We start from the raw sequence: 20,265 nt of genomic DNA, 5'->3' as shown, positions 1-20,265 counted from the left end.
ATCCATTCGCATTTTCTTATACAAAACTGAAACAATTGCTTAGATTTGACTGACGTCACGTCCCCGATCAATAAATATGTGTGGTGGTCAAGTTAACTCTGTTCTCAATGGGTACGAGGCGACATTTAGCCTTTCTCCATGAAAAAATGCCCTATGTTTATGTTGTTTTCGGCTGTACGAATCGTTGTTCAAATCGCAAAAAAGATAAAAGTTTCTTCAGAGTTCCTCGAGAGGTAATCAAAAAGGGCGAAAGATTGCAAGATTTTACGAAACGACGACCAGAAAAGCAGCTCACACTACAGTCCAAGGGAGCAGAGTCGAAGAATGCACAAGTTTGCAGTGATCACTTTGTTAAACTTTGATATACTTTTAACGTTTATTATTTCCCATTTAGGTATTATTTTGATATTATTTGTATTTCTTAAACACGTGTTTGCTACGAGTGTTTCGAAAAGCACCAACACGGCAAGTCTAAGTAAAAGAAAGCAAATGTAAGCTAAAACCTAAAAGAGTTAAGTTTTTACCAAAGACAACAATCATTAATGTATCTTTCAGCACATAAATAATGTTGACATCTTTAGTTATATTTTGATGAACAATCATCAATGAATCTTTTAGCAGATACACAATGTTGACATCTATAGTTATATTTTGATAAACATTCATAAATGTATCTTTCAGCACATACACAATGTTGACATCTTTAGTTATATTTTGATAAACAATCATAAATTAATATTTCACCACATACACAATTTGACATTTATAGTTATATTTTGAGGAAGACAACAATCACAAATTAATCTTTCAGCACATACACAATGTTGACATCTATAGTTATATTTTGATAAACAATCATAAATTAATATTTCACCACATACACAATTTGACATGTATAGTTATATTTTGAGGAAGACAACAATCACAAATTAATCTTTCAGCACATACACAATGTTGACATCTATAGTTATATTTTGATAAACAATCATTAATGAATCTTTCAGCACATACACAATGTTGACATCTATAGTTATATTTTGATAAACAATCATAAATGAATCTTTCAGCACATACACAATGTTGACATCTATAGTTATAGTTTGATAAACAATCTGTCACAGTCTCTGTCTGTGTCTGTTTGTCTCTGTGTGTGTCTTTGGGAGAGTGGGCGTGTTTTGGGCGTAGGCTTGGCTCCAGCTCTCAGCCTGGCACAGCTGATCCCAGCACCCTAATACCTCACCTGCCTGCCATCAACTCATCACCTGCAGCTTTCAAATGTTTGGACGTCACTCGGCGCCATCGCCAGATCGTTTTACCTTTCTACATGTGGTAACGCTTCTCGCCTGTTTGTTGTAGAAGTCTAGCACTTTTGATAATCTTGCGAATCTGCCATTTTTGTGTTTTTTGGCTCCTCATTCTAACCCTGTTTTTTCCTCTGCCTTCAGTTCCCTACCTGCCGTGTGTGCCTGCCTCAGCCTGCTCACCTCAGCCTGCTCGCCTCAGCCTGCTCTCCTGGACTGCAAAGCCAAGGACAACGAGCTCCCTCCTTTCCCTCTGGTTTTATTAATAATACCGGTAACCCTTGAACTTTAATTCTGCTTGTCTTTTCTGCATTTGGGTCCACCAGTTTTACCAACCGTGACACAATCATAAATGTATCTTTCAGCACATACACAATGTTGACATTTATAGTTATATTTTGATGAAGACATCAATCACAAATGAATCTTTCAGCACATACACAATGTTGACATCTATAGTTATATTTTGATAAACAATCATAAATGAATCTTTCAGCACATACACGATGTTGACATCTATAGTTATATTTTGATAAACAATCATAAATGAATCTTTCAGCACATACAAAATGTTGACATCCATAATTATATTTTGATAAACAATCATACATTAATCTTTCAGCACATACACAATGTTGACATCTATAGTTATATTTTGATAAACAATCATAAATGAATCTTTCAGCACATACACAATGTTGACATATATCGTTATATTTTGATAAACAATCATACATTAATATTTCAGCACATACACAATGTTGACATCAATAGTTATATTTTGATAAACAATCATAAATGAATCTTTCAGCACATACAAAATGTTGACATCTATAGTTATATTTTGATAAACAATCATACATGAATCTTTCAGCACATACATAATGTTCAAATCTATCGTTATATTTTGATAAACAGTCATAAATAAATATTTCAGCACATACACAATATTGACACCTATAGTTATATTTTGATAAACAATCATAAATGAATCTTTTAGCACATACACAATGTTGACATCTATAGTTATATTTTGATAAACAATCATAAATGAATCTTTCAGCACATACAAAATGTTGACATCCATAATTATATTTTGATAAACAATCATACATTAATCTTTCAGCACATACACAATGTTGACATCTATAGTTATATTTTGATAAACAATCATAAATGAATCTTTCAGCACATACACAATGTTGACATATATCGTTATATTTTGATAAACAATCATACATTAATATTTCAGCACATACACAATGTTGACATCAATAGTTATATTTTGATAAACAATCATACATGAATCTTTCAGCACATACATAATGTTCAAATCTATCGTTATATTTTGATAAACAGTCATAAATAAATATTTCAGCACATACACAATATTGACACCTATAGTTATATTTTGATAAACAATCATAAATGAATCTTTTAGCACATACACAATGTTGACATCTATAGTTATATTTTGATAAACAATCATAAATGAATCTTTCAGCACATACACAATGTTGACATCTATAGTTATATTTTGATAACCAATCATACATGCATCTTTCAGCACATACACAATGTTGACATCTATAGTTATATTTTGATAAACAATCATAAATGAATCTTTCAGTATATACACAATGTTGACGTCTATAGTTATATTATGATAAACAATCATCAATTAATCTTTCAGCACATACACAATGTTGACATCTTTAGTTATATTTTGATTAACAATCATAAATTAATCTTTCAGCACATATACAATGTTGACATCTATAGTTATATTTTGATAAACAATCATGAATGTATCTTTCAGCACGTACACAATGTTGACATCTATAATTATATTTTGATAAAGTTGGGGAAAACATGCTTCTCGTATACGGCGCGTGCAACAACAACAATAAACATGGCAGTAGACGTGAAGTTGAATCATGAGATACAATATTACCTGAGCAAAAACAAGGCATATTTATCTGGGAGAGTCTTGATACCAATGTCCTTGACCCAGCCACACACAAAGAAGTTGTAGACCTCCATGCTTTTACAAGTTTGTTTTGTCGCATTGAATGATGTCTGGAGCACAATAGTTCATATGTCTAGGAACGCGACCAACGGATAATCCTTGATATAACTCCACAAATCTTTTTTTGTTAATGTATAGGGATCTATTTAATTGCATAGTTTGATTTGTTGCTCGTATCTGCTTTTTGCAGGAAGATTTAAGCCTCTTTGTACTCAGATAGTTTGCGCACTGCTTGCTGTACAACAGCCATATTGGCTTGGTTGACCACCACTGCTTTTCACTTTCGGCAAGAAGTTACGTGACGGAATACAAGCAATTAAACATTTATTCTAAAGTAAAACTAAAGTATGAACATGTTCCTGGGTCCTCTACAGCTTGCAATTAACAGGTTTAATTTGCACATACTGAATCTAAAAAGTATGATTGTGTTTGGATTCATATGCAACATGTTACACAAGTCTTCGACAATGTAATTAATTAAAAAACACATGTGAATCAATTTTCACATCACTCTGTATCAAATGTGCCAAGTGCAAGCCTTGGTTTGCTGCAGGTGCCATACTCACAGTTCCAGAGTTGACATACTTTTTTTTCTTCATTTTCTTCTTGGTATTAATCACCTAAAAAGTAAAAGAAAAAAAACATGATAAAGAAACCACCATTTTGATGAAAATAAATACTAATTAATACATCAATGAAAAAAATATGTATTTAAAAGGGATCATTTTATGAATCTTAAAAGGGGAACTGCAATTTTTGGGGGGAATTTTGTTTATCGTTCACAATCATTATGAGGTCTTTTTTTGCAAGATGAGGCTAACATTGGACCTACTGGGAGTCACCTATGTTGCCTTCAAAGCGCTCTAAAAAACAACTTCAAAACCCTCCATACATTTTTTATATACACACTGCAAGTATGTATAATGTAGTAACAGACACCTTCATAACAATATGTAGTATGTACAATATACACACTGCAATATATATATATAATGTAGTAACAGACACCTTCATAACAATATGTAGTATGTACAATATAAACACTGCAAGTACACTACCGTTCAAAAGTTTGGGGTCACCCAAACAATTTTGTGGAATAGCCTTCATTTCTAAGAACAAGAATAGACTCTCGAGTTTCAGATGAAAGTTCTCTTTTTCTGGCCATTTTGAGCGTTTAATTGACCTCAGAAATGTGATGCTCCAGAAACTCAATCTGCTCAAAGGAAGGTCAGTTTTGTAGCTTCTGTAACGAGCTAAACTGTTTTCAGATGTGTGAACATGATTGCACAAGGGTTTTCTAATCATCAATTAGCCTTCTGAGCCAATGAGCAAACACATTGTACCATTAGAACACTGGAGTGATAGTTGCTGGAAATGGGCCTCTATACACCTATGTAGATATTGCACCAAAAACCAGACATTTGCAGCTAGAATAGTCATTTACCACATTAGCAATGTATAGAGTGTATTTCTTTAAAGTTAAGACTAATTTAAAGTTATCTTCATTGAAAAGTACAGTGTTTTTCCTTCAAAAATAAGGACATTTCAATGTGACCCCAAACTTTTGAACGGTAGTATATATATATATATATATATATATATAATGTAGTAACAGACACCTTCATAACAATATGTAATATTTACAATATACACACTGCAAGTATATATATAATGTAGTAACAAACACCTTCATAACAATATGTAATATGTACAATATACACACTGCAAGTATTTATATAATGTAGTAACAGACACTTTCATAACAATATGTAATATGTAAAAGATTTACCCTATTTTGGTCATTTTAATCATTGCTGGAACTTATTTCCTCAGCGCATTTATTTCCGTTTCCATAGCAACACACTTCCAACTTCTGGCAACAACGTGTGTGTATGTGTGTGTGTGTTCTAATCATGGCAGACTTGGTAATAGACAATGAGGACGACTATTTTTGGACAAATGAGGTTTCACAACCTCATATTTTTTAACCTGAACATACGTAGGATGAACTGCTGGCTTATAGAAGAGAAGAACGGGTGAACGGTTGGGGCAGACGGAAGTTGAGAAAGTGTGGAGATTGCCAAGCTATGCCAACAGAAATGGAGTGATTCTGCTGCGGCACACAACGTTATTATCGATGGAAAGGCTTTGTGTATCTGGCGAGGAGGACACTGCTCAAAGAAACTGCATCGCAATGAAAGATGATCAAACGTCCAGCTGGCTGTACCAAACGGACCAAACTGTCCATCGAGTAAGTCACTCTAATATTGACCAAGATCAATCAGTCATGTTGTTAGTAAAACGACACACACTGTCCAGCTAGCAAGTCAGGGCAAATCTAAAAGGGCAAAGTTGTTTCTTCCCACCTTCATGGTTTGAATTCACATTTTTGCACTTTCCAAATACACAAAAACAGGTGCAAACAATAAAAAAAAACATTCGTATTATATGATCCCTCTAAACGGGTTATTTGTTTGTTTTACGACAGTTGTTTAGATTCGGCAGGTTGTAAATGTTTAATTAAAAGTCAGAATTGTATTACAAATACACGCATGCTGTTTGGAATCATACATGTGATTTTTCTTTTTCATTAAACCCTTAAATCTAAAATATCAAATGTGTTTTGGAAAATATAACTTTGGATTTGGCAAGGAGTGCAAAAGTAATGTGATAAATGGATTGATGATGTGCAAATGCAATGCATGGTGATAGACCACTACACTACATGAGGCACCAGACAGAATTTCCCAGTGGTGGGCCGTCAGGGCCAGCAAAGCCTTCTCGACTGGCATTACATAAATTATGAATATAAACTGAAAAAAGTTAATTTCATGTTTAATTTACTTTTCCTAAATATAAAAAATAGCCATTATATTCTCACGTCATATTAGGCTTCAGTGTTGCTTTTATCCAATCATATTTAAGCTAGCTTGTTTTGCCAGCGCTGTATGAAATCTTACCGAGGCCTTCTGAATCAACAACCGGGCACATACAGTTGATAGACAGTTGCGTTACCCAATCACATCATGTTAGCAGTATTGAACGTGTTATATACGCCTCCTGTGTTTGGATACTCTTTTGCGACTTACAAGTGAGTATCTAATCACAAGTTGTGAGAGCAGGAAGTGCTATGCAAATGAACAGGACCCAGAGAAATATGTCATCCCCTCGCTTTTTTAACTCACAAAGTCCGAAGGAAAGCAAAACGTTGATTAGGTTACGGATAATTACTAACAAGGCCATTTTCAAGAAGGACATTTCAAGAGAAGCTATATCTCGTGAGACGAGGTCGGCCGACCCCCGAGCTAGCCAATCTGTCCCATTTCCAATCGAATCTACCAACTATGATTCCGATAGGTGCTCCTCCTGAGTTCAAATATTGTATTTCTTTTGTCAGTTATTTGAATTTTAAAAGTACCACATAGAAATATGTTTCAATTACTGAAGCGGGTTTATTAGTTTTTAAAGATAGCCTGTTTTGTGCACTATTCCAATGATTCAAGTGTGTTTTTGCAGAGTATTTCTCGAGCCGTAGTCATGTGTTGACATAAACGATGGTATTATGAGGGGTGTTTATTAAAGTCGAACATCACTGAAGGCCTGGGCGTGAAATGGGCGGGCCGCCACTGGAACTTCCAATACAAGTCAGTGGAAGAAAACATAATTTGAGGCCGTCACTGAAGGCATCAAAACTATCAATGTGGAGTTATGTACTTAACAAAAAAAAGGCGAAATAACTGAAAACATGTTTTTATTCTAGTTTCTTCAAAATAGCCACCCTTTGCTCTGATTACTTTTTTGCAGACTCTTGGCATTCTCTCGATGAGCTTCAAGAGGTAGTCACCTAGAATGGTTTTCACTTCACAAGTGTCATAGTTGTGATGCTTTGAGTGACAATCTACAAGGTAAATAGTCTTAAAAATAAAGAAAACACATTGAAATGAGAAGGTGTGTCCAAACTTTTGGCCTGTACTTGTATGTAATGGCAAAATTAATATTTGAGTAATTTTTCGTCTAAAACCGTGTTTATGTCGATTTTTTTTTTGCACAGATACACTTTTATGGCCTTTGCGTTTTTGGAGCCTATTCGGGATGTGTCCAAACACCCACCTCTATGAATAGGACAAAGACTGCTGTGATGTTGGTTGATCACTCATGTTTTCAGTCACTCTCCAAACAGATTTACTTTATGATTAATGTTGTTAACGGCCTTGCCCAATGTTTAACCAAAACATTCCTGTTTTTGCTAGGATGGGACATTTCATTCAGGCTGCTCCCCTCCTTCCTCTCCTTTTTGAAAGTTTATACGATTTGAAGTTTTTTTTTTCTCTTGAAGTGAATTAATTAACTCATATTATGTTCTACATTTGGTGAATGTTTATATTCAACTTGGACAAAGCGAACCACCAAGTTTAAGCAAATAATGGTTGAGCCCATAATAAATTAAGGCGCTTTAGTTGGACATTCACATGTGAACTGGAATTAGCTCTTGGGCTTCGGAATGCAAAAGTTATAGCTCTATCCTGGAAGATAGATTCCATGCTTATCTTAACCTCAACCTACAAGTTATGGTGTACTTCTGTTGTCTTTCCAGACACTTACACACAAACATCTCCTTTTATGGTCAGGATGTGCTCTCCTGACTTAGCACACACACACAGCGACAGGAAGGAGGAATATAAAACTGATGGTTTGGCTTCCAAGTTAGGAGTGCCTCATTTTTGACTCGACCTCCTCCAGGTACTGCAGACCTGTATAATGATGCTAGCTTGTAACAAAGCAACTTTTTGTTTAGCAAAGCGTCTCCGGCGTTTCTTTTGATTCAGCCACACTGCCGTGTCACCCTTCTGTCCGGACGAGGATTACAAGACCAGAAATACACATCACTCTCTCTCTCTGTCTCTCCCTTGCTCTTTTTAGTAGCAAAAACCCTTTCTCCTTTAGAATCTGATGTACTTAAAAAGATCTTAGTTTTTCTCTGGACAAATTATTTGTTGAATATGTGTCATGTCTGTGATCATGTTTTTGTTTGGCCATGTGCTGTTTGGTTTTTGGACACTTAGTTCCTGCTTTTTCACTCCCTTGTTTTGTTTCCATGGTTACCCATTAGTTTCACCTGTTGCTCATTTGAACAAACGCACCTGTGTGAATCATGTCAATACTATTTAAGCCTGTCATTTTCATTTGGTCGTCCTGGCGACATTGACATTATTCATGCTCTGCTCTATTGATGATCCTTTCATGCTGGTATTCTTGCTATTGCTCGTTTCATGGTTCATGCCTTGTCAAGTAAGTTTGGTCTATTCATGCCACAGTTAGTGACTTTTTGTTTTGCCATGTCCATAGTTTACCCTAAGTGTTAGTTTGTGTTTCCTTCGTTAATTTGTACCTCCGCCTTGTGCGTGTCGTTTGTTTGTACTTTGTTAGTGTTATTAAATCATACATCCATCCATTTTCTACCGCTTATTCCCTTCAGGGTCGCGGGGGGCGCTGGAGCCTATCTCAGCTACAATCGGGCGGAATCATGTATCTATGTATGTGCGGTCCAGTTGTTTTGCTTCTCGGGAAAGCAACCCATGCAGGGAACTGCGTCAAAGTCCATGTGTTGACAATATGAACAATTTCAAAACACATATCAAAGAATAGGATAGGATATGATAGGACTTTATTGTCATTGCACACGTACAACGAAACTATGTCTAGATGAGTGTTTGGTTGATGAAAAACAACTATGAATTAATCGTTTTCCTGGTTTAACAATATGCGTCACATCAATAGACCTCCCCCCAAAAAACGGTTTTAACACTTTACCCTTGGTATCCTGTGCATGCCAATCAGACTAGCAAACACTGACACGCGCCAGGCTAAGAGGTGCAGCGCTCACGTTTGACTGGCTCCGGAACGAGAGAGAAATGTCAATTTTCAGACCAAAGACGTCTCCGCTCATTACCCTGATTCTCTGCAGCTTCGAGGCATGAAAGTGACAACCCCTAATTTAACGTGCAGGGGTGGCAATTTGTCTGACACACTGAACAATCTGCTGATGCAAAAACTAAAAGGGCCTTTCAGACACCCCGGGAGGTAGAGAAGAATCAAGAGTAACACATAATGGAGCTGACATCCAAAAGACAGGTATTTATCCTTTGGGTGAGGCAACCAACACACGGCAAGATGAGGAGCCTGCCATGTCCTTTTTGTTGCTTTTTATGGATTTCTAATGTCTTCTGCGGCTGTATTCAAAGGGAATGAATTCAATCAATCAATCAACTTGAATTCACTTTCACCGCTGAGATGTACCTAAACACGACATATGATTCTGTCTTAGACAAACCCAATAATCCATACTTGGTAACTCTACCCAACCTAGCAACCACAGAATAAAGTCATGTATACAATTAAACAGCGTTTTCAATACACAAAGTACTGTCGTCCCTTTTACGTTGCGCTTCAAATATCGCGGCTTCACTTCATCTCAGATTTAAAAAAACCCAAAACTTTTTAAAATAATATTTTACATGTTTTTGGCCTAAATTGGGTTTTGAATACATTTTTTTTAATGTATTATACAGTATGTATGACAGTACAGTATTTGTCTTATTTTGTATTATTATTAGTTTTCGTTTCAAGGGTGAACACTTCAAAACAACACCAAAACCGGTGAATCCTGGGGCTACTGTGGTGTATCTTTTAGCAAGACAATCGCCGGCAGACACAAGACATTGACACAAAATTAATTATACAGACATATTTTTTTTAAAGTAACTTCGAAACAACGTACAGGCCAAAAGTTTGGACACACCTTCTCATTCAATGCGTTTTCTTTATTTTCATGACTATTTACATGGTAGATTGTAGATTGAGGTAGTCACCTGAAATGGTTTTCAATTCACAGGTGTGCTTGAAGCTCATCGAGAGAATGCCAAGAGTGTGCAAAGCAGTAATCAGAGCAAAGGGTGGTTATTTTGCAGAAACTAGATTATAAAACATATTTTCAGTTATTTCACCTTTTTTTGTTAAGTACATAACTTCACATGTGTTCATTCATAGTTTTGATGCCTTCAGTGACAATCTACAATGTAAATAGTCATGAAAATAAAGAAAACGCATTGAATGAGAAGGTGTGTTCAAACTTTTGACCTGTACTGTAGTTGTGTTTGTAAATTGAGACGTCGTTGATTTGGTCATTTCCCAGCCATGTTGTTGTCTGGGAAATGACCAAATTTCTATGGTCAAATCAAGGTCACAACCTGAAAATGAATAAACGTCAGTAAAAAGTATGTTGTTTCAACATTGTGTTTGTGTTGCTGAATATTGGTTGGGAAAAGACCGAATTTCAATGGTTTTATCAACGTCACAACAGTGAATATACGTCAGTAAAAAGTATGTTGTTTCAACATTGTGTTTGTGTTGTTGAATACTGGTTGGGAAAATACCAAATTTTAATGGTCTAATCAACGTCAGAACCTGAAAGTGAATAAACGTCAGTAAAAAGTATGTTGTTTCAACATTGTTTTCGTGTTGCTGAATATTGGTTGGTAAATGACCAAACTTCAATGGTCTTATCAAAGTCAAAACAGTGAATAAACTGTCATGACGCGGAGTCGAACCCACGTTTCCTCTGCAGCTGGAGCTGCAGGCACCTCTGCTGGCAGCACGCTCAGACACGCCCCTGCTCGCGCTGAGCACAACACGCCCACACAGCAACAAGCCTGCAATCAATCACTGATCAGAGCACCTGGACTTGACGAGGGGGAGCGGCATAAAGACCAGCGGACCCGAGGAACCTTTGCCAGAACGTCGCTAATCTTCCCAGTAAGCATCACGTCTGGCATTCCCTTCCCTGTGCTTTGCTATTTGCTCTCTCCCTGTCTCCCTTGTTCGTGTCCCTTGTGTCTTCCGCAGTGACTCCCCTGTTTTCCGTGATCGTACCTTGCCTCTCGACATCCATCCGGATTCCTGACTGCCTTCCTCGATCCACGACCTCCCTGCTCGGACCCAGACCACGCTGCCTCGCTCCTCCCCTCAACCTCTCGCCTGTTCACGAACTGCCTCTTCGCCTTGCCCCTCTGGACTCGACGAAAGATACAACCAACACTCACAGAAAACAACCCCTGGTAACATTTACACTATTAATATTACACATAGTCTACACTCATTCACTTAGAGTAGCATACACACGCCACATAATCATCAAAGGTTTAAATAAACCTTGTGAGACGCAGTTGTGCCCTGGTTGTCGCCTCCTTCCCTTCTCTGTGATATATACAACAGTAAGTTCTGGCCACAACATGTCGGAACCAGGTGACAACGGCAAGTCCCAGGCACGGCCATCCAGAACTTCTGACCTGGCTATCCTTAGCTCCGTCGTGAGCGAGCATCAGGTTCGTTTTTCTGCCCTTGAGGACAATCTGGATAGAGCGTTTTCCCGACTGTATACTAGGCTGGACAACCTATGCCCTTGGGCCAGTCCCGGGCCCGTGGTACCCCCACATGCGTCCCAAGTCCGGGGACGTGAACACTGCAGTCTGGAACGGGAACCCAGGATTGCCAGTCCGAGACCCTTTGAGGGAGACTTTGAGCTATGTAGGGATTTTCTGGTACAGTGTGACCTCATTTTTTGTCATCCGCCCTCCCGCTATTCCACCGATGGAGCCAAGATAGCCTTCATTTTTGCCTTGCTTCCCGGACCGGCACTCAAGTGGGCTACGGCCGCCGTCAACAGGACCGTGGGTCTCAACTCCGACTACTGTGCTTTCCGTGCTGAATTTCGGGCCGTCTTCGATCACCCCAACGATGGGGGGGACGCGGCCGGACGTCTGCACTCCATCTTGCAGGACTCACGCTCCGTGGCAGCCTACACCCTGGAATTCCGGACCCTGGCGTTGGACAGCGGTTGGGAGGACCGGACGCTCCAAAGCGCGTTCCGTCGCGTCCTCTCTGAGGAGATTAAGGACGGTCTGCTGAGAGACAGACCTACTTCCTGCAAAGACCTCATCAAATTGGCCCTCCAATTTGACCTAAGACTTTGTGAACACGCAGCAGAGCGAGGGCAGAGAGCTGCCTCTAGAAACCAACCTCTTCCCACTTCCAAGGTGGAGGGAATCCTAGTGAGCCATACTTTATTCCCCCGTAAGGAAGAAAACCCAGACATCCTGCTACCCGCTACTCTGGCCTGGGACAAGAGGAGCATACAAGTGGAGGCATTTGTGGACTCTGGAGCAGATGAGAGTCTTTTGGACTACGAGTTCGCCCGGCAGATGGGCATTCCCCTAATCTCCCTGGACAAAATACTGCCTGCACAAGCCCTGGATGGACGGCCGTTGGGCCCCATCAAGTACCGCACGGAGCCCCTCTCCATGACCATTTCCGGTAACCACAGGGAGACCATCAGCCTTTGGGTGCTGGAAGCTCCAGTAGCCCCACTGGCTCTTGGAATATTTTGGCTTCGTGTCCACAACCCCAATTTCTCTTGAACTTCCGGCAGAATCCTGGCTTGGAGCACACCCTGCATGGCCAACTGTCTCAGGTCAGCATCCCTTCCGATCCACCACTCCTCTACCACGACTCCCGCGGCCGATCTATCCCTGGTCCCTGCGTGCTACCATGACTTAGCCGAGGTTTTCAGCAAGGTACATGCACAGGGACTATCCCCTCATAGACCCTACGACTGTGCCATTGAGTTACTCCCTGACACTACCCTGCCTTCTAGCCGCCTTTACAATCTGTCTCTTCCAGAGAAGGAGGCTATGAGGAAATACATTACGGAGGGCCTTGCCTCGGGCATCATTACCCCGTCCAAGTCTCCATTGGCCACAGGATTCTTTTTCGTGGCCAAAAAGTACGGGTCCCTTCGGCCCTGCATTGATTACCGTCACCTAAACAACATCACCATCAAGAACAAGTACCCTCTTCCGCTACTCAACTCTTCTTTCGAGTCCTTGGCACCTGCTACCGTCTTCACCAAATTGGATCTCGGTAACCCCTATCACCTGGTTTGGATCAGAGAGAAGGACGAGTGGAAGACGGCCTTCAACACCCATATGGGGCATTGTGAGTACCGGGTAATGCCTTTTGGTCTTACCAACGCACCTGCAGTTTTCCAAACACTTGTCAACGACATCCTCCGGGACATGTTGGACCAATTCGTTGTAGTATACCTTGACGACATTCTGATTTTCTCCCGTAACCTCTCTGAACACCAGCAACATGTCCGGCGTGTCCTGCAACATCTCCTGGAAAATCGTCTATTCGTGAAGGCAGAGAAATGCAGCTTCCACTCCTCTTCAGTGGAGTTCCTGGGATTTGTGGTCGAAAAGGGGCACATAAGACCCGACCCGAAGAAAGTGAAGGCCGTAGTAGAGTGGCCTCAATCTACTACTAGGACGGAACTTCAGAGGTTCCTCGGCTTCGCCGGCTTCTACCGGCGATTCATTCGGGACTTCAGTAGGGTTGCGGCACCGCTCCACTCCCTCACGTCGACTAACGTGCCATTCGTGTGGACTCTTTTGGCTAGAAAGGCCTTTGAGGACTTAAAAGAGTGTTTCGTTTCAGCCCCCATTCTCGTCCACCCCGACTTAGACAGTGCATTCCTGGTGGAGGTGGACGCCTCAGACTCTGGGATTGGGGCTATTCTCTCACAACGGTCCAAAAGTGACAATTTGATTCACCCTGTGGCCTTTTTCTCTAGGCACCTGACCCAGGCCGAGCAGAACTACAACGCTGGGAATAGGGAATTATTGGCGGCCCACGAGGCCCTGGCTGAATGGAGACATTGGCTGGAAGGAGCTAGACACCAGTTCCAGATCTTGATCGATCACAGCAACCTTCTGCACATCCGAGCTGCCAAAAGACTCAACAACCGCCAGGCAAGGTGGCAGAAGTTTTTCTCCCGCTTCAATTACGTGCTCTCTTTCAGGCCTGGGTCTAGGAACACTAAGGCTGACGCACTATCCCGGTTATTCGTGAAAGAGACCACCTGTCCGTCAGTGGCGGAGCCCATCCTTCCTCCCACTCGCATTGTTGGAATGGTGACTTGGAAGGTGGAGGACCTGGTCAAGTCTGCGCTGCGCGCCAATCCAGGACCGGGAGGTGGACCACCCAACGAGCTCTATGTCCATCAGGAGCTACGACCCAGGGTCCTGGATTGGGGACACTCCAGCCTGTTCTCATGCCATCCTGGTTTTCAACGATCACTATCACTGCTACGAAGACGTTTTTGGTGGCCATCCATGGCCAAGGACACTCGTGAGTTCATTGCTGCTTGTTCAACTTGTGCCCGTAGTAAGATGTCACACAGGCCTCCTGCTGGTCTCCTTCGCCCTCTCTCCATTCCTGCCCGTCCTTGGTCACACATCGCCCTGGATTTCGTCACAGGATTCCCAGCCTCCGGAGGTAACACCACCATTCTAACTATTGTTGACCGTTTCTCTAAGGCAGCCCACTTCATTCCTCTGCGCAAGTTACCTTCTGCCTCAGAGACATCTGATCTTCTCACACTACACGTCGTCAAGCAACATGGTATCCCAGTGGACATCATCTCTGACCGAGGGCCTGAGTTTACGTCACAAATATGGAGAGCCTTCTGCAAGGGAATCTGGGCCTCGGTCAGCCTCACATCGGGATACCATCCCCAGAGCAACGGGCAGGCTGAGAGGGCGAACCAAAGCTTGGAGACCATGCTACGCTGTGTCGCCAGTCATCAACCCACGTCCTGGAGCAAGTTTTTGCCTTGGGTGGAGTTTTCCTACAACTCTTTGAAGAGCTTCGCTACCGGAATGTCCCCATTTGAGTGCTCGTTGGGTTATCAACCCCCCTTGTTTCCCCAACAGGAACTGGAAATCGCTGTGCCCTCGCTAGGGCTCATATTAGGCAGTGTCAGAGGGTGTGGAGAACCGCTCGTGCGGCCTTAGAGAGGGCCTCCGAGAGGATGTGCCGCAACGCCAACCGTCATCGCATTCCAGCCCTGTCCTATCGGCCAGGACAACAAGTTATGCTACTCACGAAGGACCTCAGCCTCCAGGTACCATCTAGAAAATTGGCACCACGTTACGTTGGTCCTTTTGCCATCTTGTCCATCATAAATCCTGTATCTGTCAAATTGGCTCTTCCGCCCTCGGTCAAGCGGTCCATGTGTCCCAGATCAAACCGGAAGCTGAGAGCGCTCTGTCCCCCCACCCTCGAGGTTCTTGCCGAACGGAGATCAGGTTTGGACGGTCAAGGAAATCCTCAGGGTCCGTCGACAAGGGGGGGGGCTCGTTTATCTGGTCGACTGGGAGAGATATGGGCCAGAAGACAGATCTTGGGTCCCTGCCTCCTATCTTGCCGATCCCTCTCTTCTGGAGGATTTCTACAGTGCCAATCCTGATGCTCCCCGGCGCTCGTCGGGGGCCTCGCATAGGGGGGGTACTGTCATGACGCGGAGTCGAACTCACGTTTCCTCTGCAGCTGGAGCTGCAGGCACCTCTGCTGGCAGCACGCTCAGACAAGCCCCTGCTCGCGCTGAGCACAACACGCCCACACAGCAACAAGCCTGCAATCAATCACTGATCATAGCACCTGGACTTGACGAGGGGGAGCGGCATAAAGACCAGCGGACCCGAGGAACCTTTGCCAGAACGTCGCTAATCTTCCCAGTAAGCATCACGTCTGGCATGCCCTCCCCTGTGCTTTGCTATTTGCTCTCTCCGTGTCTCCCCTGTTAATGTCCCTTGTGTCTTCCGCAGTGACTCCCCTGTCTTCCGTGATCGTACATTGCCTCTCGACATCCATCCGGATTCCTGAATGCCTTCCTCGATCCACGACCTCCCTGCTCGGACCCAGACCACGCTGCCTCGCTCCTCCCCTCGACCTCTCGCCTGTTCACGAACTGCCTCTTCGCTTTGCCCCTCTGGACTCGACAAAATATACAACCAACTCTCACAGACAACAACCCCTGGTAACATTTACACTATTAATATTACACATAGTCTACACTCATTCACTTAGAGTAGCATACACACGCCACATAATCATCAAAGGTTTAAATAAACCTTGTGAACCGCAGTTGAGCCCTGGTTGTCGCCTCCTTCCCTTCTCTGTACATAACATAAACGTCCGTAAAAAGCATGTTGTTTCAACGTTGTATTTGTTTTGTAAAATGTTGGTTGGGAATTGTCCAAAATTCAGCGGTCAAATCAACGTCACAACCTAAAAATGTATAAACGTCAGTAAAAAGTATGTTGTTCCAACGTTGTATTTGTGTTGTTGAATATTGGTTAAGAGAAGACCAAATTTCAATGGTCTTATCAATGTCACAACATTGAATAAACGTCAGGAAAAAGCATGTTGTTTCAATGTTGTATTTGTGTTGTACAATATGGGTTGGGAAATTACTAAAATTCAGCGGTCAAAACAATGTCTGAACATGATAGTGATTAATTGTCGTTAAAGAGCATGTTGTTTCAACGTTATGTTGGAGTTGCTCAACGTCAGGACCGAATGTCTTGTGTCTGCTGGTCAAGTTGACCAACTTTTTTCAGAACAACTTTTTGATGAAATTCATCTTTAACTCCTGCCTTACCAATAACACATCTCCACAATGGTGAGACTTGGAGGGGAGCAAAAGACAAAAGACAACAGCGGGACGTAGCAACGGACATATGGCGTGATGCTTCAGGCTAACTAAGACTGCTCTCAGCTGTCAACATGTCCGACCAAAGTGGACTCTCTTGATTCAAGATGCGTTTTATCTTCGATATCAGTAACACAGCTTTGACTTGATCTATGGTAAATGACAACGCATCGCGTACAAGACGGAATGCTGACAAGTAACATAGCTAATGATCGTGGCTGCGACTGATGGCCAAGTTTTTGGTTTCAGCCTTGAAGGAATTACCCAAGATGTGACAGAGTCAATCTACGTCGTGGCTGTGTTTTAGTCGCCGTGTGCATGGCACAGCAATGACACTTTGAGGCTCCCCCGAGCTACTGGTGAGTACTGCATTCTATAGTTGAACACTCAATTATATTAGGTGAAATGAGCGTAAATATGACCATATGGGTAAATATCTTGAAGGTTGTGAAAACATTTTGTTAAGCTCAAACAATGAAAATAGTCAAATTATTAATAATAATCAAAATTTGCCGAAATGAATTTATCGTTTGCCATGTCCAATTGCTATGTACCAATTAACCAAAATAAACAAGGGGTGAATGTTTATTGAAAGCTCTTAGGTCCTGAACATGTATTATCCTGCACTGGCGTCCTGTGCACTTAAGATGCAACTTTAAGGTTTTACTACTTGCGTATAAAATACTAAACGGTCTAGCTCCATCTTATCTTGCTGATTGTATTGTACCATATGTCCCGGGCATTAATCTGCGTTCTAAGAACTCCGGCTTATTAGTGATTCCCAGAGCCCAAAAGAAGTCTGCGGCCCATATAGCCTTTTCTATTCGGGCTCCAGTACTCTGGAATGGCCTACCGGTAACAGTACCTCAGTAGAAGCATTTAAGTCCCATCTTAAAACTCATTTATACACCCTAGTCACAGACTACTTTTTTTCAGACCAGTTAACCTGCGGCCTCTCTTTTCTGCTCACCCCCCTGTTATCAGGTGGCCATGGATCAGTTTCCACGGAAGATGCGCTAGCTACTACAAGTCGGGGGACCCACATCTGCGGCCTCCTCCAAGATTTGTCATTGTTTCCACTGGTTTGAGTTTTTACTTGCCCGGATGTGGTATCAGAGGTTGTGGTTTGTGCAGCCCTTTGAGGCATTTGTGATTAAGAGCTATATAAATAAACTTTGAACTGTTATTTAGGTGATTTTAATGCCAACATATGCGTAAAAAATAAAAGTTTCGAAAATATGATCTCTCCCAGAATTAGAACTTACTCGTTGACAGGTTTGGCTGACAGATAGCAGTGCAGTTCAGGAGTTCAGTAATCCCACACTTGTTTGTAAAATGAGCAACACCCGCCCCAAAAAATCTCAGTTGAATTACCTCGTACACATTGAACTGGCTCTGCCCTCGAGCAAGCTCACGATAGCTGGTAGTGAAGTCCCCGATGAAGTCGTGGCTAGGAGGAAGAAAACATGTGAGACACTACTGGCCAGTTAGAAACCATCAGGTCAAAATATCAGGATGGAGTCTGGCAGCGTCACTCACCCGCCGTCTCTATCCCAATCATACACCTCCACTTTGATTGTTCTGGGGAAGGAATCAGACAGAGACGGGATCCATGGTATAACTGTTCTCATCACTGTGTGTGCTATTTAACAAGTATAATCAACAGTAGCTGTAGGTAATACAACAAAGATCCCAGGGGAGATGTAATTAACCAATTTAAAACAATGTGACCTGTTTCGGTTGTAAATAAAACCCATTTAAAATAAACATTTGTTTTGAGAGCTCGTAACTCTTTCGTCGATCAGTTCCTTTAGAATCCTGTTGGTCCGGCTCAATCGCTACTGTATTTGCAAAACCCAAAACGCCACAAGCTCTACATTTTGCCTCAGAAATGCTCTACTTTTCCCAGAAGCAGTTCAGGCTCAGGGCTTGAGTGTGGTCATTTATAATTCATTAGGTGAAACTAAGCTTGTACGAATTGCAGAGCATTGCATTTTTTCTGGAAGTCTACAAACAGTAGAACGACTTAGCTCCATCCTACCTTGCTGATTGTATTGTACATATAAGACTTCTGAGAACTCTGGCTTATTATTGATTCCCAGAGCCCGAAAAAGTCTGCGGGCTATAAAGCGTTTTTGTATTCAGGCTCCAGTACTCTGAAATGCCCTACCGGTAATAGTTAGAGATGCTGCCTCAGTAGAAGCAAGTCCCATCTTAAAACTCATTTACACCCTAGCCTTTAAATAGACCCCGTTTTTAGACCAGTTGATCAGCCGTCTCTTTTTTCTGCTCTGCTCCCTCTCCTGTGTGGAGAGTTTATCAGGTGGCTGTGTATGAATTTCCACAGAGGATATGCTAGCTGTTCCAAGTCGGCACCCGAGGTGGACCCCTCCTCTGTGCATCAGTTGGTAACGTCGCTGTGTTGCTGACTTGTCTACATGCAAAAGGATCCCCCTGCTGACCCGTCTATGGACTGAACTCTCACATTATGAAGTTGGGATTAGGGGTGGACCACTTCTCTATGCATCAGTCGGTGACGTCTTGGCGTTCCGACCTGTCTACATTCAAGAGGTTCCTCTGCTGATCTCCCTATGGACTGGACTTATATATTATTAACCGTACCCACTAGGCATCCATTGCACCAGTCACCCAAGGGGAAGACATCTGTAATTAAGAGCTATATAAATCAATTTTGATTGACTGGTTGACAGTAGGAAGACAGAGGTGGGGCGGTTTTCTTTTCTATGTAAGTGATTTGTCTATCTATCCATCAGCCGTAAATGCTCCAATCAAAGCCTTGATCTGAATCTCTCAAAAAGTCAGAGGGTGCGTAGCACAAAAAAGCTATGAACCGTCACGGTTTCGACTTTGCGTCAGGTCATTAACAGCTGTGGCTGTAGTCAACCTCCCAATGTAGTTTTTATTTACCCCAAAAATGGCAGTATCTGCATTTGATTTGTATCTTGAGTGGTGAGCATCCAACAACTGTATCTACTATCACGTTCCAGTCACATTGTAGCGCTGGTCGTGTTCCCAAGATGCAAAAGACGGGAAACGGCAGAAGCAGCGTACAGGTAAGAGTCTTTTAATTCCTTATGCACGGCAGATAAGCGATGTGCCACTTGGAGGCGCAGGGGAAACCAGAGGCAACACTTAGCTTAAGGCTAAAACATAAGCAACAGCGTTGCGTACAGCCAACAATCTATAAAACAGGCTGTGATTAGTGGCGGCAGCAGGTAGGGACACTAATCAATAAACAGTGTGTGATCTGGCAACCAGAAAATAAACAAAGGAAGGAGCGCTGAAACAGAAATAGACTCAAAACC

The 20,265-nt window shown here is 42.0% G+C and overlaps 1 protein-coding gene across 3 annotated transcripts in view; it reads right to left on the bottom strand.

Moving 5' to 3' along the window:
• The window catches only part of LOC133654309 (copine-8-like), a 92,599-nt gene that overhangs the window by 44,492 nt on the left and 27,842 nt on the right, over nt 1-20,265 (bottom strand). For 2 of the 3 annotated variants that reach the window (XM_062054606.1, XM_062054615.1), the window contains exons 2-4: nt 18,479-18,520; nt 18,314-18,389; nt 3,897-3,950 (exon numbers count right to left, since the gene is read on the bottom strand). In XM_062054606.1, coding sequence (XP_061910590.1) covers nt 3,897-3,929 — 33 coding nt within the window. In that variant the 5' untranslated portion in view covers nt 3,930-3,950; nt 18,314-18,389; nt 18,479-18,520. Of the gene's footprint in view, nt 1-1,453; nt 1,519-3,896; nt 3,951-18,313; nt 18,390-18,478; nt 18,521-20,265 lie in introns of those variants that run through there. The other variant, XM_062054624.1, reaches the window with a different exon arrangement.

The sequence above is a fragment of the Entelurus aequoreus genome, linkage group LG01 (genome assembly GCF_033978785.1).
Source record: "Entelurus aequoreus isolate RoL-2023_Sb linkage group LG01, RoL_Eaeq_v1.1, whole genome shotgun sequence".
Classification (NCBI taxonomy): Eukaryota; Metazoa; Chordata; class Actinopteri; order Syngnathiformes; family Syngnathidae; genus Entelurus; species Entelurus aequoreus.
The sequence above is the reverse complement of the archived record's forward strand: the minus strand, read 5'-3'. Positions and strand labels throughout refer to the sequence as shown.